The sequence below is a fragment of the Mytilus galloprovincialis genome, chromosome 10 (genome assembly GCF_965363235.1).
Source record: "Mytilus galloprovincialis chromosome 10, xbMytGall1.hap1.1, whole genome shotgun sequence".
Lineage (NCBI taxonomy): Eukaryota > Metazoa > Mollusca > Bivalvia > Mytilida > Mytilidae > Mytilus > Mytilus galloprovincialis.
The window spans coordinates 73,942,825-73,966,463 of NC_134847.1; the positions used below are offsets into that span (position 1 = coordinate 73,942,825).

At 32.5% G+C, this 23,639-nt stretch overlaps 1 protein-coding gene and 1 non-coding gene across 4 annotated transcripts; both read left to right on the top strand.

Moving 5' to 3' along the window:
* On the top strand, window positions 1-18,113 carry LOC143049337 (uncharacterized). 3 transcript variants are annotated; one of them, XM_076223011.1, is made up of 13 exons: window positions 1-95; window positions 1,403-1,543; window positions 4,135-4,214; window positions 5,741-5,812; window positions 5,979-6,076; window positions 6,680-6,723; window positions 8,004-8,150; window positions 8,648-8,721; window positions 9,207-9,278; window positions 9,925-10,084; window positions 11,835-11,935; window positions 12,543-12,648; window positions 17,794-18,113. In XM_076223011.1, exons 1-13 carry the CDS (start codon window positions 65-67, stop codon window positions 18,039-18,041), a joined length of 1,374 nt encoding a protein of 457 aa, XP_076079126.1. In that variant the 5' UTR covers window positions 1-64; the 3' UTR covers window positions 18,042-18,113. The 3 variants fall into 3 exon arrangements, with proteins under 3 accessions (XP_076079126.1, XP_076079125.1, XP_076079124.1); XM_076223010.1 differs by lacking the exon at window positions 6,680-6,723 and adding an exon at window positions 7,365-7,408; XM_076223009.1 differs by lacking the exon at window positions 6,680-6,723 and having other exon boundaries at window positions 5,979-6,120.
* A 1,261-nt stretch (window positions 18,114-19,374) lies between these two features.
* On the top strand, window positions 19,375-19,445 carry Trnag-gcc (transfer RNA glycine (anticodon GCC)). Its single transcript has one exon. It is a non-coding gene; the product is annotated as a tRNA-Gly (tRNA).
* The last annotated feature ends 4,194 nt before the right edge of the window (window positions 19,446-23,639 follow it).

The window sequence follows — 23,639 nt, forward strand, 5'->3', positions numbered from 1 at the left end:
CTTCACAGCTAAATAGAGAGATAAGAGTATCACGTTCTATATTAGAAATAGATTCATATGTAAAATGATGGAATTACTTCGTTCTATAGTGTTTGGTAAGTCTTATTAATTTTTTTCGAAATATTGTAAGTAATTGATTTTTAGTCAAAAGGTTGTATGGTTAAGAAGACATAGTTATATTATAGTAGATATAAAAGGGAAACTGTTTAATAAATGCTATTATCTTAATAATTCTAAACTTTCTGATTGTTACTCTTTAGAATTTTCTTATCAATATTATAAAGTTGTGTAGAATATAGGTTTCTTTGTGACCTTAAAAGCAAACCTTACATGCTGCTATAGGTATTCACAGTCGGATTATTCGTTACTAACCTGTCGAGAAAATAAAGCTTATTGGAATATTCGTCTTGTATAATGTGTATGCTTATCGGCAACTATCACATCAGATGGCCTAATAAGAAAAAAGGAAAATATTGTATGGAAAGGAATGTGTTTGGCCTCGTCCAAGTCAGGAACCTCGAACCTTACTATCGTAGATATTTTCAATACTGACGTTGTATTGTAACGAATGGCCTCCATACACTTAATCACAGATAAAAATAAGAATATGTGGTATGATTTCCAATGTGAAAACTCTCAACCAAAGACTATATGCAATAAAAATAAACAGTTATATGTCATTAAACGGCCTTCAACAATGAACAAAATCCATAACGAGTAGTCATTTATAAACATGTTCATAAAGCTATATCATTTATTTTCACATGATTCGGGTACCAAAATAACAATATTTTGAGTCGGTCGTATAAAACTTCGATTTAAAAAAAAGGTCTCATGATAAAAATTCTTAGCTACCTTTTTCTAAAAAAAAAAGGAAACGTGCATTTTTTTAACAGAAAATCTTTCACATTATCAAAATATCCATTCATTAACCGATATTTAATTTCCGACGCATTAATTCGCTGATATTTTCCCTTATGCAGGGATCTTCACTAATAAACATATCTTTACCACTGCGGCCACCACACAGCGCATGTGCGAGGGGAGACCCAGTATGCGTAAATGTAAACAAACGTTTGTTTTTTGGCAAATAGATTCTTAAAGAACAAATAAAACAACAAATTATTTAACAACTGTCAAGGAAGTTTAATTAACAAATGTGGATACTTGGAAAATATAAAAAGACATTTTATGGCTTTTTCAATTCACTTATTCTCACTTTTTCTCCAATTGCTTTGTTTTTATTTTATTTAACAATGTCACAATCGGGCAATCTTCTGTAACAAACTCGATAGTTCATTCATTAACTTGCGATCAACAATCACTGACTGAAATATTATATTAGACTCATATCATATGAATTAAAAGTTGAATCTCGACTGTTACTACAATGTTCTTTCAGTCGTGTTGGTTTCAATTTCGTACGCTGATGTTTGTGAAGATGTGGATACGAAGTCATGTGAAATATTAGCTGCTTTACGTCCAGATTTGTGTTCCAATCCTTGTTTATCTAAGCTGTGCACCCGACATTGTGGACATTGCCGTAAGTTTAACTTAATTGTCATTTTATATGATAGGTTGACATAAGATACTTGTTGTAACGAATGACTTCTATAAACTTATTCACAGATAAAAATATGAAGATGTGGTATGTAGAGAGTTGTCTCATTGAAAATCATACCACATCTTCTTATTTTTATCTGTGATTCAGTTTATGGAAGCCATTCGTTACAACAAATATCTTATGTTAAATATAAACAAATAAATAAAAATTTTAATCATTTTTTAATGTTTTTATATGTTTATCTTGGCAATTATTTATTCTATTCAATCATTATTTCTATTCTATTTCATTCATCTGTTTTTAAGAAAAAAATTGGTTTTGTAAAGAAGTGTTTTGATTTCATCAAGCTGTATATTTAATCTTGACTTATTGATTAATTGTTGCTAATCAACCATTTGCTTTGCAAATATAACAGTCATTGTCATGACCACTCGCAGTATATATAAACATAAAAATTACAAATATGACTCTTATTGGAAAAGTGATGTTTTGGATATCTTTAGAAGTTTATTTATCCAAATATAATTATGTCACCCGATCGACAATGTCGGGTGACATATTGCTTTTCCTCTGTTTCTTTTTCTGTATTATTATTATTATTATTATGGCACCCTCAACGGAGTTGGGGTGACATATTGTTATTGTTCGTTTCTTTTTTTTCTTATATTTATTCTTCCACACTTTTTTGTCCATGCTATTTCTCAGAATTGGCTTGGACAATATTGATAGAACTATACCATAATGAGGACCACTATATGAAATTGTGCAATCGGGGTATGGCATCATCAAGACGGCTGCCGTTGCCATGGAAACTGATAAAATGTGAAAAAAAATGCAAATTCTAAATCTTTCATTATAAGACCTAGCTGGATGAAACTTTATGGTAATGTTGGTAGTGGTGCCCTGAGGTACCAGCAGTACTTAGCTTCTGCAAAATGGATGCCATTGCCATGGAAACTGGAGAAAAGTTTAACATTGACCCTATGGGAAAAAACATCAAAGCAGCATTTTCTTAAGGAATATCAGACCAAACTCAAAGAAACATCATGAATATGCAACATGGCATAAGTCAATGTTGCAATTGTTGTTGGAATTTTCGAAATGGACAGTGTTACCATGGAAACAGCAAAAATATCCAAAAATTTCAAAATGGTCCAAACTTAATGAAACTTATAATACATGGTAACTGACAACTGGAGATAAGACTTTGGACCTCAGAATTTCCAAAATGGCCGCCGATGCCATGGAAACTGCAAAAATGTTAAAAATTTAAAAAATGTCCAAATTTGATGAAAATTTACAGAGAAAAACATTCTTATGTCTTTGTGTGCATTCACTGTTTAAACTTTCAAAAAGGCTGCAGTTTAGAGGCAATGTGGGAAGGGTGCCATCCGCTATTGCTTGCAATGGCAAATCTAGTTATTATTATTTTTCTTCCACCTAATTTTGTCCGCCCGCTTTCTCAGAGCCACAGGAACCAATCTGAATGATGGTGCACTATAACAAGGAACCCTGACTTTCCAGTTGCTTTTCAATATTGGAACTAAAAAATAGCTTCCATCACCATGGAAACGGAAAAATGGTGAAAAAATATAATTTTGGAGTTAGGTGAATTGTTTGAGAATGCTTAACCTTAAAATCTTTAGATTTTAATACAATGTAGGTGCCCACTATATACTGCTTAGGGATGATTTTGGCAATCATTGGAACTGCTATGTTGCCATGGATACTACACCAAAAATTTTTAAAATATGGAAATGCTCCAAATTTTATTAAACTTCACAGTAACAATGAGCAACATTGGTAGATCTGGAAATTGGCGTTGGAATTTCGAAAATATCTGCCGTTACCATGGAAACAATGCAAAACAGGTCAAAATGGTCCAAAAACCTAAAAGTAGCATTTACTTTCTTAAAATGGTAGGTCAAATTGATTGAAATTTTGATGGTATGGTCCCTCCCATATACCAATGTGGTATATGCCATTAAATTTTGGGAATAGTCTCTGTTGCCATAGGAACCAATCAAAATGTCAAAAATTTCAAAAATTTCAAAATGCTCCAAAATTGATGTAACTTAATATATGTCAAGTCTGCATGAGACTTTTGAAGTTGGAATTTCCAAAATGGCCATCGTTGCCATGGAAACTGCAAAAATGTCAAATATTTCCAAAATGCTCCAAACTTTATGAAACTTAATATTATTGTCAACTGGCATGTATAGATGAGACATTTGACTTTGAAACTTTCAAAATGGCTGCCGTTGCCATTGAAACAGCAAAAATGTCATGTTTTTAAAATGATCTAAATGTACTGAAAATTTACAGAAAAATGAATAGCCATGCAAATATGTGCATTCACTGTTAAAAGTTTTTGAAATGGCTGCCGCTTAGTGGCAATGGGGGGAAGGGTGACATCCGCTATTGCTTGCAATAGCAATTCTAGTTAATATTGATTTTCATGTTGGCGTACTTATGAGTGTCCGCATACTTACAAATCCTTTACAATCAAAAATAATAAATTGTTTTTCTTTTATGTAGTAATCTGTTTAATTAATTATTTTCTATATAAGCTGTTAAATGTTACCAGTGCCATGAAATTGATGATCCATCTAATTGTACCAATCTCATTGCCTGTCCAAGTGCAGATCACGTGAGTAGACCAAGGACTTACATTGGTGAACATCTTTTTATTCTTTTACGTATGAAGTAAATCTTAAAATCCCTACACAAATTGCAATCAGCAGGTAAATAAATTGTGTCCTAAGCAAGGACTAAAACAGGCTAACATGACCTCGTTGACTCCATGCATCTGATTTAAATGAAGCAGGATATATTATGAATTATATATTTCAAATTGATTTTTTTTAATTAACTCAATTTTCTAAATAGAATATATATGTAAGTACTAAATGACTTTAGATCTTACTTAGTTGTCAGTCAAGCATAATCATATGAACAATCGGATTGATTTATCAATTTATATTAGAAAACAACAAAAGGCAACATTTAAAAGTACGTTGTAATTTTAAAAGATACATATCTATCCACTAACAGAAGTAATGAAACCTTGATTTGGCCTTTTATTTATAACGGATGTCATTACGTACGTGGAATAACAACAATTCTTTATTTAGTAATTTAGTAATAGCCGCTGATATTTTAATATGTTCTTTGAAACATATTGATTATGTTAATGGTTGCTTGGTATTAACTTATAGTGATAACTATTTGATGCATATCCGGACATTAACATACTAGTATCACCACATCCTGACCCTTTATTCTTACTCTGAACCAATGAGTCTGTGCTCTTACTCCCAAATTCTGCGTGCTAAGCGGAGAAGCACCAAATATCAATATTTAAATCTTCGATTTTGATTCTGTGTGTAATTAAAACAACATCCTCTCATACTCGAGGTAAGCACGCTATATCTCGAGAACAGGCAGGTCCTTATTCATAGTTAACTCAATCGTTAACTGAAGTGCTTTGAATGTAATCTGAATACTTAAAACGAAGAACTGGCGCTTAATTACGCTCTTCAGTAATGTTAAACTTCATATAATACGTAACAGTACTTAACCACTATCTACCATCTATCATTCTAATGCAACAACGTTTGTAACGTTCATTTTGATTGGATAACGTCACTTTCTTACATGGCATCAATTGACAATTGATGCTATGGGACGTACGCGCAAGCTCAGACGGCATATGACAGATTTTAAATGCATGTTTTAACGTTGTTTTCTGTCAGTTTCATTAGAATGGAGATAAGAATATTGTATTTTAAGCTCCGACGGCATCAATTTGGGATTTGATGGTCGCAAATACCCGTTTACTGTCTCCGCTAACGCGTCGCCAGTAAACTTAATTTGCGACCATCAAATCCCCAATTGATGCCGTCGGAGCTTAAAATACAATACAGTTATCTCCTAATTCTAATGCAGAACCGAAAATTTGAAACCAAACAAGCGAAAAGCTTCTAAAGATATCCTATTTCACTCATAGTTAATATCGAAAGACGCCGTACCTTGCTATATATATAGTATATTTAAACATGTTAAAAGTGTGTATATACTTTATTTCCATGAAAGTTAAACACGTTAAAAGTGTGTATATACTTTATTTCCATGAAAGTTAAACACGTTAAAAGTGTGTATATACTTTATTTCCAGTACTGTTATACCACACAGACATTTACAGACGATTTTACTGAAGTTTACAAAATGGGCTGTGCCATTAGAAGTGTAAGTACAACAGGTTTTTAATTTATTTATATGCTATATATTTGTTGCTGTTGAATTTGTATGATTTTGTTAACTATTATTTTAATAAATCTATTATCACCAAAATATATCAATAAAAGTTGTACAAAAGAAAAAAATATAAATAAATTAACATTATATCATGTAGGTATGTCAGCAGTATCTAGGTGGTGCAGAAAGTATGACAAGGAATATAGATGTAAATGGAGCTTGTTGTATGCAGGATAAATGCAATAACAAACTACCGTTAGTCATTATGGGAGCAGAGGTTCCAACAACACAACAACCAGGTATATTATGTCATATAGTTCAGGTTAGTCATTATGGGAGCAGAGGTTCCAACAACACAACAACCAGGTATATTATGTTATATAGTTCAGGTTAGTCATTATGGGAGCAGAGGTTCCAACAACACAACAACCAGGTATATTATGTCATATAATTCAGGTTAGTCATTATGGGAGCAGAGGTTCCAACAACACAACAACCAGGTATATTATGTCATATAGTTCAGGTTAGTCATTATGGGAGCAGAGGTTCCAACAACGAAACAACCAGGTATATTATGTCATATAGTTTAGGTTAGTCATTATGAGAGCAGAGGTTCCAACAACACAACAACCAGGTATATTATGTCATATAGTTCAGGTTAGTCATTATGGGAGCAGAGGTTCCAACAACACAACAACCAGGTATATTATGTCATATAGTTCAGGTTAGTCATTATGAGAGCAGAGGTTCCAACAACACAACAACCAGGTATATTATGTCATATAGTTCAGGTTAGTCATTATGGGAGCAGAGGTTCCAACAACACAACAACCAGGTATATTATGTCATATAGTTCAGGTTAGTCATTATGGGCGCAGAGGTTCCAACAACACAACAACCAGGTATATTATGTCATATAGTTCAGGTTAGTCATTATGGGAGCAGAGGTTCCAACAACACAACAACCAGGTATATTATGTCATATAGTTCAGGTTAGTCATTATGGGAGCAGAGGTTCCAACAACACAACAACCAGGTATATTATGTCATATAGATCAAGAATAACAAACTACCATTAGTCATTATGGGCGCAGAGGTTCCAACAACACAACAACCAGGTATATTATGTCATATAGTTCAGGTTAGTCATTATGGGAGCAGAGGTTCCAACAACACAACAACCAGGTATATTATGTCATATAGTTCAGGTTAGTCATTATGAGAGCAGAGGTTCCAACAACACAACAACCAGGTATATTATGTCATATAGTTCAGGTTAGTCATTATGGGAGCAGAGGTTCCAACAACACAACAACCAGGTATATTATGTCATATAGTTCAGGTTAGTCATTATGGGCGCAGAGGTTCCAACAACACAACAACCAGGTATATTATGTCATATAGTTCAGGTTAGTCATTATGGGAGCAGAGGTTCCAACAACACAACAACCAGGTATATTATGTCATATAGTTCAGGTTAGTCATTATGGGAGCAGAGGTTCCAACAACACAACAACCAGGTATATTATGTCATATAGTTCAGGTTAGTCATTATGGGCGCAGAGGTTCCAACAACACAACAACCAGGTATATTATGTCTTATAGATCAGCATTAACAAAGATAACGGAAGATGTTAATAAACTTTATCGACAAAGTTTTTTCCTGCAACTTTTTTTTCATAGCCAAACACAAATCTTTAAAAAAAAAAGTGAACGCTACTTCAAAAGAATTGTGAACTTCTTGATTATACAAAGTTGCGAATAGATAAGAAATATATATATTTTTTTTTTCAAATATTAATTCGAGTTTCAATCAGTACGTGTCAATACACCTACAGACTTGTTTATTCTAGAAAAGAAGAAAGAAATTGTTCTACCTAACTCTTTCATCCGCTTTTTGATATAAAAAAGAAGATGTGGTATGATTGCCAATGAGACAACTATCCACAAAAGACCAAAATGACACATACATTAACAACTCTAGGTCATCGTACGGCCTTCAACAATGAGCAAAGCCCATACCGTATAGTCAGCTATAAAAACCTGTTAAAAAATCCAACATATCAAACCCCTATGCGTAAAAGTATGTGTTGTAATCATCACACTAGTACATATTTATAAAGCTGAGGGTAAAAAAGATATAAGATAATTTTGGTTTGAAGTATTTTCTTTTATTTTTAAGTTACATTCGTCAATACAACAGCAGACCCCAATTCCTGTAAAAATTTAGATGATGGCCTATGTCTGAGATTAGCATTGGCAAGCCCAGGCATATGTTCTGATACATGTTTTGCTGATAATGTTTGTCCACGCATGTGTGGATCATGTTGTAAGTACACTCTTAATTTGTAGCGAGACGACACCTATTAATCGGTTTTCGTCTTTGCATTGCATTTTTAATTATTTGTTTCCCTTTTTAACGCTTTTCATATAGTCAGAACTGATTGAGATGATAATTGTATCCGTTGTAGTAAAATTTCATGTCGAAAAAGTATTTTATACCATGCTCATACAAGAATATAAAACTACAAGAAATTGCCTACCGTATTTATCGTTACATCAATATCATGCAAAGCTTATTTATAGGTTGGCTTTAACGCATTGTTTTCATGTGTTAAAAATTTTAAAACGTGTATTGTCTATTTGTCTTTTTGTTTGTTGTTTAGTTGTTGTTGCTTTCCATTTATCTTTCATCGAGACATATTGTATTAATCATCCAATCCGTTCGAGGATTACTTTATTGTGGCCTAACGTTCAATTCAAACAAATACATAATAATGTCACTACACAATTATAATGCTGCTTTTGTCAATATATATTTTTCAGTGAACTGTTACACTTGTAATGATATTGACAACATAACAGACTGTACAACTATCAATGTTTGTCAATCTGGACACGTAAGATGAATAACATATGTATAACATCAACAAAAAACATGAAATATTGTCTGTTTTATTGTTTTATCAACTTTGATATAACCCAAAACAAATGAAATCAAAGTCGCGAAGTTAAGATCGTAAGAACCATATCGTTGATTTTTTTCTGACAGAATAGAGGTTTCTCTACACGCGATCGATATGTAACCTAAACTTACTTTCATTAAGCAGATTTAACTATCATACATATCATTCAATTGATATTGGTGATTAAACATTTGTTACAAATGAGTTGTCTTCCTTTAGACAGACTTTAATACAATATATGAGATAATATTGGTTACTAGCGTTTTTCCAGAGGCCTTTTGCCTGACTCCATATATGTTTATGAAAAAAACGGTATCTTTTACAGTTGAAGACTAAAAGAATGTCCTCTTTTGTTCATCAGACCGAAAAATTAGTTCGTATTAGAATAATAATGAGCATTTAAATTTGTATTGTTTTAGGAATGTTTTACCCTTGAGACATTAAGCATTGACCTGAGACCAGTGTTTAGAGTTGGATGTATCGAGGAAAAGGTAGATTATTCAAATTTAAAGCCATAGTCTCTCCATTTTCAGTTTAAAAGAAAAAAAAAAGGAACTTTCTTTTGAGAATCAAATCAAAATCGGGGCATGGCCACGTACAAACATGTCAATAATAAGCTTTGAAACTAAATCCATCAATGATTTACCAATTATTTGTTCTTATACTGTGCTGTTATACCACTGTCATAGATTAGCAGGACAGGGAGTTGCATGCTCACAACATAACTCCGCCATTTTCTATATTGTCACTAAAGAAGTTCATGTTAATCAGTAGTTCTTCTTTGTTGTGGTATATCATATTTAGTTTTTGTTTATTGTTTTGTACATAAATTGGACTATAAGTATTCTCTTTTGAGGTGGTTATAACTATTATTATTGTTTTATAGTTGTCATGGGTGGGCCTTAATTGCTTACTATAATGTATTGGTTGTTTTTATGTTTACGGTCGTATAGTGACCCATGGTAGTTAACTTTAGCATCATTTATTCTCTTGTGAAAAGTTGGTTCTTAAATAAAACAAGGCTGTTATTTTGTAAATTTATGTGAGCAAAACCATCATTTGATCATTTGTATTTCCCGGTTAACATCTTATTGAAGATTGTTCGTCTAAGAGTAGTTATTTTCTTTATGTTTTCAGTTATGCTCGCGATTCCAAGCTAGCACCGGGAATATTTTTGGCCGACGGGATGGATTTTCCTTAAAAGGAGGATGTTGTAAGAGTGATTTGTGTAATGACCACGTGGAAACGATAAACAACCAATTGACAACAACAACAACCCAACAACCAACAACATTGGGTAAGTAATCATAAAATGTTAAATGGTGTCAAAATAACTGGATTCTAAACGATATCAATTTTGCTGCACCAAAACACATTTCGACAATTGATGTCAATTCAATGTTGCTCGAGACCAGAATTTGGAAAATGTATACCCTAATATAAACCAATTGTGAATAGATACGGTACGTTCAGCAAATCAAATTTCATTTTAGAACACCTCGATTTAATCGTCTATGATGTTAATTTGTCATTATTACAAAGAGACTGTTAATCTGTAGATTATTTTGAATATGGCGACGTAGAATCGGTACATTTATATCGTTACTGATTTACTGAACGTGAAAGACTTTTCGTGAAATAATAATGTCTGGATACGGTTTTTACACAAACCAGGTACCGTTTTTAACAGTCATTTGAGAAGTTTGAACAGCGATTTGAGAAAAATAGCTGTTATGCCATACACTTGCCCATAAAATAAATAATATAGAAGAAAAACGAATCGGAGAACAATAATAGGGGAGTGCTGAAAATATAGATCATTTAATGCACAAAGTGGTACATCTAGGTCAAAATAAAAGATTAATCATCCGAACTGCAATTTTGCTCTATAGAGATTGTGGTCAACAAGCAGATGTTTTCAATTGCATAACATTAAAGATGATTTTATTGATCTAAAGTGGCTCTTAAAGAAAACCAAACTCATTTTTACTGGCATTTAATTTCCTCACCAATAAATTCTGCAGATACCCTTCATTCTTTTATCAATCAAACATTAAATAAATCACAACGTGGTTCAAGTTTATCAATTCGCTGCAGATCATCCGATTATAGGACAAAAAACAGATTCATATTTAAGAGGACAAATGTCGAAGATAAGGAAGAATCTACAAAAGAAATAAAACGAAACGAAAAACTGTATACCTGTTGGCAAATCAGACCAGAAGGGGAAACAAGAACTATCTTTAAAAAAGATATCCAACGTATTTAAATTTGAGTATATGTTTAAAACTATCATTTCGATAACCTTCAGAAGCACAAAGATACCATTTAAATAACGTTTTTTTCTGTTTGTGTTCAGTATTCCCTGTCCTCGTATCTTTCTGTTTACATTCAGCAAAACGCCGCGGAAATCTCACATGCGGAGGTGCGTTCTAAAAGTCATGTACGTTCGTACAACAAAGTTTACATTAAAAATTATATAATTGTCCTGAATAAACACCTGTCACGGATGCAAAGAGCTATTGGAGAAACAATTATGTTAGTAAAAACATAAATCTTTGTAAGATCTAGTTCAAATATTTATAGTTTTTTACTTGCTTTCCATCACGATATAATTAACGAGACGTTTTTTCAAACACAACCAAATCACCCACCATGACAGCATTTTGTCCAATCACAGAAAGGATTTTCGAGCATGCGTATTCTGTTGCCATAGTTAAGCGTCCTTAAGTTCAAAGGGCACAAACCGAAAGTATACCGACTACGTCGAAAAAAAAGGATAAAACTGCTGTTGATAGACAAAATGTATATTAACAGTGATTTATTAAAACCAAACACCAATGGAGCTGGTAGTTGTTTTCCACTCGTTCGGTTGTTTGATAACGGTTTTTATGGCGTACCTCATTCTGAATTTTGCATTGGAGTTTCGGGTATTTCTGTTATACTATTTTGTTAGAATGATTCTAATATGTTGATATACAAGCTTATATGTTATCATGATATGTATTGTATATACTTATATGAGGATTGATGTTTTCTTTTGTCAGGTTGTAACAACTTACATCACCACTGTCCGGCAGGATTCCACTCTTTGGATTCGTCTTGCTATATGATTGGGCTACAACGTATGTCTTGGCAAGATGCTAAGGTTATAACCAATATTATTCATTTATTATTCGATATAGTGTCCATACGTAAATATAAAAAAAAGAAGATGTGGTATGATTGCCAATGAGACAACTATCCACAAAAGACCAAAATGACAGACATTAACAACTATAGGTCACCGTATGGCCTTCAGCAATGAGCAAAGCCCATACCGCATAGTCAGCTATAAAAGGCCCTGATAAGACAATGTAAAACAATTCAAACGAGAAAACTAACGGCCTTATTTATGTAAAAAAAAAATGAACGAAAAACAAATATGTAACACATAAACAAACGACAACCACTGAATTTTACAGGCTCCTGACTTGGGACAGGCACATACATAAATAATGCGGCGGGGTTAAACATGTTAAATGTTTATTATTTCAAATTTTCAGGGGATCCAATGCTGATTCTATATTCCTTTCACAAAAGAAAACCGAGTGGGAAAAACAAAATCCTAGTTTGTAATTTCTAGGATCATTTTAACAGCTAACTGACAGTCTAGTAATTTCAAAATTCTGAAATCACGCAAATCTATCAAGAGCTATCTTTGAAATATAACTAATTTCTATAAGTGTTATTGGTTTTTTTTTTTATCTCTTCAGAGCTACTGCGAATCACACTGCGCCAGACTAGTTGACTTTTCATCTAGGTCTAATATGCAAGATGTTTTTGCTTTATTAGTTCCGCATCGTCAAGGAACCTATCAAGGTTAGATTGTATTTTGTTAATTTCAGAACAGTGCTTAACATTTAATTTTATTCGATAAAACGATACGGTCATTATAATTTAATATTATATTTCTGAATGTAAAATAAATAAGTGATACAAAAAAATGTGTAAATCTGATGGAAATGTCTATCCTGCAATTTGTAACGAAATTCTGATATTTCCATTGGCTATTCGTTTAGTCAGTAATAACTTTCATATTGAACCTCAAACTCTCGTTTTTTTTAATCTATATGCAAAGCCATAATCACATACTTGTTTGGACTTTATTGAAATTTTTAAAAGAATTAACGTCGTGAAAGATCGGGTACCGCGTTTTGGGTTTGTTTTTTTTCAGATCGTGAATGGGATCATGAAAGATCTTGTGTCGTCTATATGTCATTGCATAAATTATTGAAAAAAAATTGTTAAAATCATTTTGTTATTATGTAAATTGATTATGTTATTTCACGGTTGTAATTCGGTTAAACGAGAGAATTGATCGTGAAAGAATATTTAACGGTTGTCAAGTATTGCGAGACTTTCATGAAAGCTCTGGTACCGGATCGTGAAATAATTTTAATGTAAATTCTAGTTCAGAATCTGTGAAAAAATCGCTTAATTTTCAAAACGCGGAACAAATCCGAAATAAAAAATAAGTCTGTCAAATGGTTGAATTTCCTCAACATTACTGTGCAAAAAGATAAAGAAAATATGCAATACTTTATGAAAAAACACAAAAGGCGCAATACATGTCTATGAATTGATTAAAAAAAACCACGTTATTGTACCTATAATGGTCATATTTCAATATATCATTATATATTTGAAATTCAATCTTTGGTGTATCTGATAGTACAGTAAATAAAAGTATATAAAAAAGAGGATGTGGTATGATTGCCAATGAGACAACTATCTACAAAAGACCAAAATGACACAGACATTAACAACTATAGGCCTTCGTACGGCCTTCAACAATGAGAAAAGTCCATACTGCATAGTCAGCTATAAAAGGCCCCGATAAGACAATGTAAAACAATTCAAACGAGAAAACTAACGGCCTTATTTACGTAAAAAAATGAACGAAAAACAAATATGTAACACATAAACAAACGACAATCACTGATTTACAGGCTCCTGACGTGGGACAGGCACATACATAAATAATGTGGCGGGATTAAACATGTTAGCGGGATCCCAACCCTCCCCCTAACCTGGGACAGTGGTATAACAGTACAACATAAGAACGTATGCCCTTCCCTTAACAGCGTTTGGTATGCTTATGAAAACATTGCATTTTGTTGAATTTTCATCAAACTTGATCGTGAAAGATCAGGCAACGCGTTATTTTGATCGTAAAAGAAAATGCGTGACCAGACTTTTGATATACCTGCAACTGGTTGAAGCCTGTAACTATTTTGATAAGAATGAACATTAAAGCTATCATTTATTTTAAATTCAACAGTTTACCTCGAAGGTTTAAATAACAACAACTAAAATTGTGTCTAAATCAGTGTGAAAAATTCAGCTCTAAGAATCGGTTTAATACAATTCATGCAGACCGCCACTATTTAGCCAATAATATGGGTATGCAACGTTTAAACCAACTTGTTAAACATCAACCAAAAACCTACAGAAAAAAACAGCATCTTTCATGAACAATTTGAGATTGAACTATAACCAACAATTTGTGCAACAGTACTTTCTTAAGTTCTATGTATCTTTATATACAACGTAGCAAATGTGGATTGATCTCCAATTAGATAACTATATACTACAGACTAAAGAATACCGAATACGAACACTTTATTTCTTGTAAAACTACATTTACATAGTTATAGAGAACATATATAAATATAACTATAAGGTACAATTTTTACAAGCATGTGTTAACAATACAATGAAATTAACTTGGAGGACTGACTTTCACATTTATAACTTTGATAAATTTACATAGTTTTTCTAATATTACAATATTACATGAATTAAACAGTTGATCAAATTTATAGATATTAGGGTTTGACCAGCAGTATGTAGGTAAACATTTCTTTCTTTTAAACTTAAAAGATCCACAATTCATAATATAATGGTACTCGTCACCAATGTCGTTTTAGTCACAGAGACGGCAATGCTGAAATGTCTCGTCTGCTTTACTTATGATAGTTTATTTGTTGAAAGTCTGTAATATTAAGGGTTTTACTAGAAATGTGTCAAATACGCTTAAGATTGTCAATGGGTCATAAAATGAAGTCAAGGTCAGATGAACCATGCCATACATATCTCTACAAACATCCCGTACACCAAATATAGGTGTTTCGATCCTTACAGTACCTTAGAAACTGACAAATGTAAAAGTTTTGTTTGGCCAATTAATTCGGAACATAATGTCGAAGGTATATGAACCCTGACCGACAGCAAGGCATAGACATCTTACTATCATTCAATATATCAAATACAATTGACGTCATGACATTTGCAGGCTTATGGAGGTAGAACGTCATTGTAAGAAAAATTATAAACATGATAAATATCGAGATTCAATGAAATACGTATGTGAAGAAGAGATAAACACTTTCCTTGGCTTCTTTTGTGCTGACGCCGAACTATACATCATATATAAGTTTTGAAGAAGTTTTACTTTATCGTTTGAAGTGAAAAATATTTGAATCTACATTTTAAATTGATACAAAAAAAATCAAATTTCTATAAATTTCCATTCATAAATGAAATCTGAACTATATCCCTAACAAATGCATTGTATAAAATGCATATAAGAGAACACCTACTTATAAACTGTTACGCGTCGCATACTAAGTATAGAGACATGCATAATAAATCTAAATTAAAATAAAAAAAAAGAATTCTTTAAGCTTACTTTGACAAGTTTTAAACTAACTTCATTTCAACAAGTTTAAATTACATGTTCTAAAAAAGTGCGCTGCTTTATAAATTTTCTTTCATAAATAGAGTCTGAAATATATCCATAATAAATGCACCGTATCAAATGCATATACGAGAACACCTACTTATAAACTGATACGCTTCACATACTATGTTAAGAGACATGCATGATAAATCTAATTAAAAGACGAATTTCAACAAGTTTAAATTACATGTTCTAAAATAGAGCTAAGAATTGTTTATATTGTAGTAAATTTAAGTCTTTGAAATTTTATTCAAATACGCTATTGAACATTACTAAGAGCCAATGAATACAATAATTTTGTATTTTATAAATTAGTGCCTGCAATAAATAAAAGCCGTCATAGAACAGTCTCATTTTCATACCGATATTCGAAATGACTCGTTTCATTGCTATTACAACACATATGTCATAATAACATGACAGAGAGGTTTGTTTCGGAATATTCTAGATAAATATACAAAAAGCTAATTTTAGACAGTGTACCATCCTAAGCTTGGAAGTGGCTAGTCACATATAGTTAATGGCGTTTTTCTCACAATGACGTTCTACCTCCATAAGCCTGGATATGTCGTGGCTGGTCACATATATGAAACATGCACACAGACATGTACACCATATACGAAAAACCGTGGCGCTATATCATACAAAAGAGGGACGAAAGATACCAAAGGGACAGTCAAACTCATAAATCTAAAACAAACTGACAACGCCATGGCTAAAAATGAAAAAGACAAACAAAACACAGCACACATGACACAACATAGAAAACTAAAGAATAAACAACACGAACCCCCCAAAAAACTAGGGGTATATATTCAAAAGGCCAAACAACATAAAATATATTCAAAAGGCCAAACAACATAAAATATATTCAAAAGGCCAAACAACATAAAATATATTCAAAAGGCCAAACAACATAAAACGAACATTGCCAAATGATGCTATTTCTTTAATTACAATCGGCAATAACCTCAAAATCTTGTGCATTTCCACATCATCTTCACAATATTTGTGAGTTGTTTCTGTAATGTTATCTGCATCTTCAACCTGTATCACTGGCTCACCTACACTGGATTGCTTTTTTCTGCGTTTTATTGACCATTGTCTTTTCTTATTGCAGTAGTTGTTATTTCTTTTTCTTTTCATTTTCTGAAAATACGAATACTTTGAAATGCTTCAATTTATTGAGGATCTTGGCCTTTCTAGTTTTTCTCAATACTAACAACAAATATTAATAATCATATAATTTAAGAATTATTTGAACGTCTTCGTAGCATCAGACCTTTCACGATCCTTTTCACGATCTTCAAAAAGCGGTCCGTGATGTTTCACGATCGGAACATCAATTATGTGTAAATATTTCCTTTTTTTTACCAAGTTTCAGATTATGTTTCTACAGAATAACTATGACAACCATTTGATTCATTCATTCAAATAGAATGACCTTATTCGAAATACAAGTAGTTTATTTTATACGAATTTGTGAAAAAATCATGTGTGTTTATATATTTATATATCATTGAAATGTCGAGAAGCAATCTACCTTTTGTTGTTTTGTATACTATATACTTTTAAAACTGGATATTCTCACATACTGATCCAAATGTTGAACCATTTTGACAGACAGTTTAATTTTGTTGTAAATTTGTCTGTGTAATTAATTAAATTCGATTATTTACTACCTTTCATATGTCTTCCCAATTAAATTTCTTTCACGATCCAGTACCAGAGCTTTCACGATCGTCTCGAAATATCTGACCACCGTTAGATATTCTTTCACGATAATTTCTCTCGTTAAACCGAATGACACCGTAGTATTTGTATAGCTAAAGACTGGACATTAATGAGTCGTTCACTATTTGTGAGGAAATAATCTTTTATGCTATGAGGGTTCAAAGACAAAAAGATCTGGGTTTTCAATAACATCTTATGAACGCAGTAATCCGTCGTACCCTTACGCAATTACCTTATTAATCTGTCCGTCCGTCAACATTTTTATGTCCTTATTAATATAACATATTGTGTTAGACGTGTGAAATGTTAAATCATACTCTTTTTTTAAAGCAATGAGTTATCAAATGTGTATACTGTATATTATAAAAAAAAACTATCAAAATTAATTTCTTGTATTCTTGTATTTTCTTAAATTATTGTTTTACCTTTCTGTTTCATATATATATACATATATATATATATATGTTGCACTTATATATTATTTTAAGACGCAAGAGTATGGACCGATGCTACATATAGTCGGAGTAAATGGGTATGGAGTCACAGTGGTAATTATATCAGCTCACGTTCCTTTAGAAATTTGGTCTATACACACTCCACCACTCATGCTTGTGGCTTTGCTATGGTTCATACCAGTTCAGGAGGATTTATTTTTTCACCTACTACAACCGAAGATTTGGAAGCCGACAAGTGTAGTGCAACATATCTTCCACTCTGTGAAGCTTCCAGAAACTAATTTACCGGGTTGATTCTCCAGTATTGTATGTCAAAGACAGAATATGAATAAGTCATAAATTAATTGAATATTTGTGTTGTGAATGTTTATTGATATTTTCTGTTTATAGTTTTGGAAGTAGTTTTAAATTAATGAATGTATCTTCTTACTCATTCATGGCTATTATCCCTATCCCAGGTTAACATTTGGACCTTTTCCGTTTGATAGACTTGCAAACGTTTGTTTTCCAAAACGGATTTTGATTCAGTTTTGCCTCAATCACTTTGGAAAAGACCTTGCCTTGATTGTTGAAGGTGCATTGGTTGCAATCATGGTGTAACGAAATATCAAACTCCCTTTGCGAGCTTTTGAACTAATTTGAAATATTTATCAAGTAAAGAAATCGCAAAATTTAAAAAAATACAGTATAGGCATATTAAATAAAATAGCTTTCGTAAATTCTGTAAAAAATCTTTATCCAAGGCCATTATTTCAACAATTTGAAATGACTAAATTGTCTTCCTGCCTACTTAATCATCAATTTTGATAAAGCATGCTTCAAACCGGAGTTTTTGATAAAGCATTGAAAGGCATTAGCATTATTCCTTACCTTTCCCGTTCCTTTTTTTAAAATAATGGTCTATCACGTTTAATGAATATGTAAATAAAGTCATCATAGATACTAGGATTAAAATTCCGTACGCCAGAGGTTGTTTTGTTTACAAATCATTCATATTTATGCTCAAATCAACAAAAATGAAGAAGAAAAAAAAACGCAAATAAAGTACAAGTTTAATAATATATGTTTGTGTCAACATATGATATGATAACTGTGAATTGAGAGAGTCTTCGTAAAAGTATGTCATTCCAAAGTTTATCCTTTCTACCTCTCTATACAAACTTATAGCGGTAATGATCTGAAAGTGTTTTTCGTTCAATCTAAAATATAAATAAATCTGCATTGGTAATTTACAGATAGTTATTCGGCAAAATCGTCGAAACTGAAAACCATAGACAGTGGACGCGTAATTAATGTTCATTTACCGAATTTGATTGATTTATCACTCCCCCTTTTACGTCTTGATTTTCATTGTGAAGCAGTTTCAATCAAATAAGACGCGAAACCGACGGCATACTAAGCATAGCATTTTTATCACAAGATTATGTTGCAAATTAGCAATTGAGTAAGTACTAAATGCCCGTCGATTTTCTCTTGTCGAACATGTTTTTCGTGTTTCTACATGTTGTACTGACAATGTTGTATAATAAACATGCCATCTATCATACATACGATGTAACACGTGGTAATCATGTACTATCCTTATATGATCGAGTTAGACATCTTGTGTTTTAAGCATTGGTGGTTCAGTGGTAGAATGCTCGCCTGCCACACGGGCGGCCAGGGTTCGATTCCCGGCCGATGCATTTCTTTTTTCTTATCTTTGCCACTTTCCAGTGTACCAACTGGTAATGAAGAGTAAGGAATGCAAAGTATTACAGATTCAATACTTAACAATAATGGGGGCTTGTTTGAAATGAAGTGCGACCATGTTAAAACCTATAAAGAACTACTACAGTCTTTTTGAAAGTTTCCTTTTACACATCTATGCAAACGAAAATGATGAATTATTTTCTTTGTCAGTTGAAAGCAGAAAGCACAAAAATGGTTTAAGCAAAGTAATCAAATAGTCTTGACCTTGCTTATATGTATAATACCATGACATTATAAGTTATATGGTTCGCTACTGACCCTCTACAGGTCCATAGAGGTTTAGTTAAAATCATAGGTGAGAGGCCGAAAGCAGAATCTCCCATGAATTTTACTTACCCTCTATGGTCCTCAGGTCCTCTATGGTACACCTTATAACGATTTTTGTCGCACGCTAGACTTTTCCTGCCGAGTTTTATAGAAAAAATAAAAATAAAATAATGTCAATAGATGACGTCACTATTAACAATAGACGTGACCTCATGAACCTCAAAGAAAATTTAATAACCCCTTCCGGGTATATAAAGGTCACCATGTAACAGCGTTTAACCAATCATAACTTCATAATTTACCCGCAGTGCGATAAATTAGCAAATGCATTAGATAATAATAAAAAAAAATGAAAGGGAAGGGAAGGGGGAATTAAATTGAAACGTGTTGTAAAACATATGCATTTGGAGTTAAAATGATGAACAACCAATACAATAGCTAAATGAAAACCCTTTAAACATTCTAATATGAAACCTAAAAAATGAATACATGACAATACACACACACACACACACATAGTCATACACACAAAATAAACTAAACATTTCAATGTCCAAATGATGACAGCTTGGTATAAACAAAGGCAACAGTAATATGCCGCTGTTCAAAAGTCACAAATCGATTGAGAGGGGATAAATCGGATTACGATTAAAACCGAGGGAAACACATCAACTTTAAGAGGAAAACAACGAAACACTAGAAACACTGAAATGCAACAAAACAAACGACAATGCAACATAAATAGAAACGACCTATTAGATAACAAACTGCCATATTCCTGACTTTGTATTATCATTTCAATATCCGGATGACGTTACCAAACGGTGATATACGATCAATAGACAAAACAAAAATATGAGTAAATAAGAAAGACTCAAACACTAACTTAAAAACTTATCTGTTTTGACAAAAAAGGAAGTTGAAGTAATAGGTTTTATTAAATATCATCAATTGGCCGTTTCAAAATCTAGGGACTATGAGTATTTTGATTGTTCGTACCCCAGAATGAAAAGAAAGTCTCGTTTTTGGTTGAATTTCCATTGTTTATTGTGTGTTAAACCAATCACGACGTCTTGTTGTACATAAAGGCAACAGTAGTATACCGTTGTTCAAAACTCATAAATCTATGGACAAAAAACAAAATCGGGGTAACAAACTAACACTGAGGGAAACGCATTAAATATTAGAGGAGAACAACGACACAACATTCAAATGTAACACACACAGCAACGGACTAAGCATACGCTATTGAAAATATTACCCCGAACTTATTAGACGAATTATTAAAAACAGAATAACTGTAACATATAGATAGTCTAGGATATGTTCAGATTGATGCTTTCAATCTTTTTTCATCTCCATGAATTATAACCGACTGGCTCCTATCAATGGTGTTACATGTTACGTACTAGATAGAATAATTCTAGACAGGCATCGAAAGGTCATACACACTGTTATCGGTAGTACGTGTGTAAGATATTCCTCGATAACGTTCATATAATATGTAGTTAGTTTATATAAATCATTTTATAGGTGATAACCTTGTCACCGAACCTGAGTAAAGTAGAAACCATTGTTTACACATTTGCAATTGTTTGTTTTTCAGAACCTATAAAAACTTCTATGAAAGGGTATAAACTTGATGATCTTCATCTCTAAACTATCCGCTTTTTAGAGAAGTCAACAAATAGCATGACGTCATATAGTAATGTATTGTATTGTTTTACGCATCATAAATAATTGATTTGCATAATAGAACAATTTTTGATGTATTTAAAAGTCAGTTATGATTTGCTAGATGCGTTGATTGAACAAAACTACAGTAGTAACATCATGAGGTCCATGTTCGTTGAATTGCATATCAGAATATATATACTGTTTTTGGCAGTAGAAATACAAAACCTGACAAATAAGAACTAACTTTGAAACATAGTAAGATCTTCAAAAAGGAGAAAAAAACAAAAAAGGCAGCAATGCGTCAAACCGTATAGTCACTGACTCAGCATAAAACATGTTCAGTCAAATCACTATCGTGATAACGATATCTAATTTTACAATTAAGGCAACAACATAATACCGATGTTCAAATTTCATAAATTCATTCAAAAGATACCAAACCCGTTGTTGTTTGTATGAATTCAAAAGGGAGGATTGACAGTGTAATGGTCTCCTGTTTTGCATGCATCACCTGCCATGCAAATTCCTACTAAATCAAAATATCACAATCAATCAATTCATAAATCAGACAACTGTTCTGGTATCTAGACATTTGAGACAGCGATATGTTGTCGTTAATGTCAGAAACACATCGTATTGATCATCAAACGATGATGAACATACACCTTATGTTATGTCGATATTACTCGTAACCCTTTCGGGGCAGTTTTATAATAAGAAGCACACCCCTGTTTATGAAATCCATTTAGTTGGAGCATCCACGATCATAAGTTATCAACTGGGATATGTAAACGCAATACGATGGGGTAGTGTTTATATTACAGCTGAAAAATTGGAAGAAGACAATTGAAAAGTTAAAATCATCAAATTTGTCATAGATTTCAGTCGTTGGGCTGTGTTAATGTTTGAATAAAAATATCATGATATAAAGCAGACTTGTATTGTTTATGTTGAATTCTTTATACCAACAAGGATATATGAGATATATGAACTTACTCAAGGCTGGGTTATTGAGAAAATTGTACCTGTTTCTGTTTGGAAATGGTCCACATAAACTTGTTTCCTACTGTTTGTTGAACAATTGATATATCAAACTCAACAAATATGCTGTCAATTAAAAAGTACAACATTTGAAAGTAATTGTCGTTTGCTTATTTGTTGTCGGAATTAATGTGGTTCTTCAAAATGCAAGACTTTTCATGACCTACGACAAGGAACTTGTGTCTACGATGCACATTTTTTTTCTCGAAAAGTTCTTTTTTTTTTTGACACAATGTATTTTTTTCTTAAAAATAAAGAATCTAAAGTTGTATATTACCAGAAAATTGCGATTTGTATGATTTGAAAAACTATACATAGCATCAGCAAAAGCATGTTTTTCATAGAATTTGACAACATCAGAGCAAGCGATGCTTAGACAAATATGAATGGGACAAACATTTACTTAGCCAAGCAAACATGTCTACACTCGAAGTAGACAGAACGAATCTTTTTATTTAGAAGCAATAAAACCTTGTCAATAAAAATACCAGCATTTGAGAGTTAAGATGCCAAAACTACATTTAAAATATTAAGGTAAGAAGTAGAATTTGATGTTTGTTTTAAAAGAGGGACGAAAGATACCAAAGGGACAGTCAAACTCATAAATCTAAAACAAACTGACAACGCCATGGCTAAAAATGAAAAAGACAAACAGAAAAACAATAGTACACATGACACAACATAGAAAACTAAAGAATAAACAACACAAACCCCACCAAAAACTAGGGGTGATCTCAGGTGCTCCGGAAGGGTAAGCAGATCCTGCTCCACATGCGGCACCCGTCGTGTTGCTTATGCGATTACAAATCCGGTAAATAGTCTAATTCGGTAGGTCAAATTCATGAAAGGGAAGGGGATTGTAGTTACGACGTGAGGAACATATCCGATATCATTTGTGAAATGGTTATTCCATAACGGTCAACCAACTCGTGATGGCGTCCGTAAAATTTACGAAGGGATGATTTCAACTGCACCATTTGGAACTCTTGATTTAATAGCTTCCTTGTGAGCAGTAACCCTCTAATGATTATATTTTAAAGTTACTACATATTTGTTAAGGTTTATTCGAGGATCGAGTTGGACAGAAGTTTCAAGTGAGGGAACATAAATTATTATTAGCACACATTTTGACCCGCAATAAT

What these genes read in the sequence shown, in the direction of transcription:
- LOC143049337 (XM_076223009.1), top strand. Translation starts at nt 65, where the DNA reads ATGATGGAATTACTTCGTTCTATAGTGTTTG. An exon ending in TGGGCTGTGCCATTAGAAGT is followed by an intron (nt 5,813 to 5,978) that starts GTAAGTACAACA and finishes TATATCATGTAG; the next exon opens with GTATGTCAGCAGTATCTAGG. An exon ending in CCAACAACCAACAACATTGG is followed by an intron (nt 10,085 to 11,834) that starts GTAAGTAATCAT and finishes TTCTTTTGTCAG; the next exon opens with GTTGTAACAACTTACATCAC.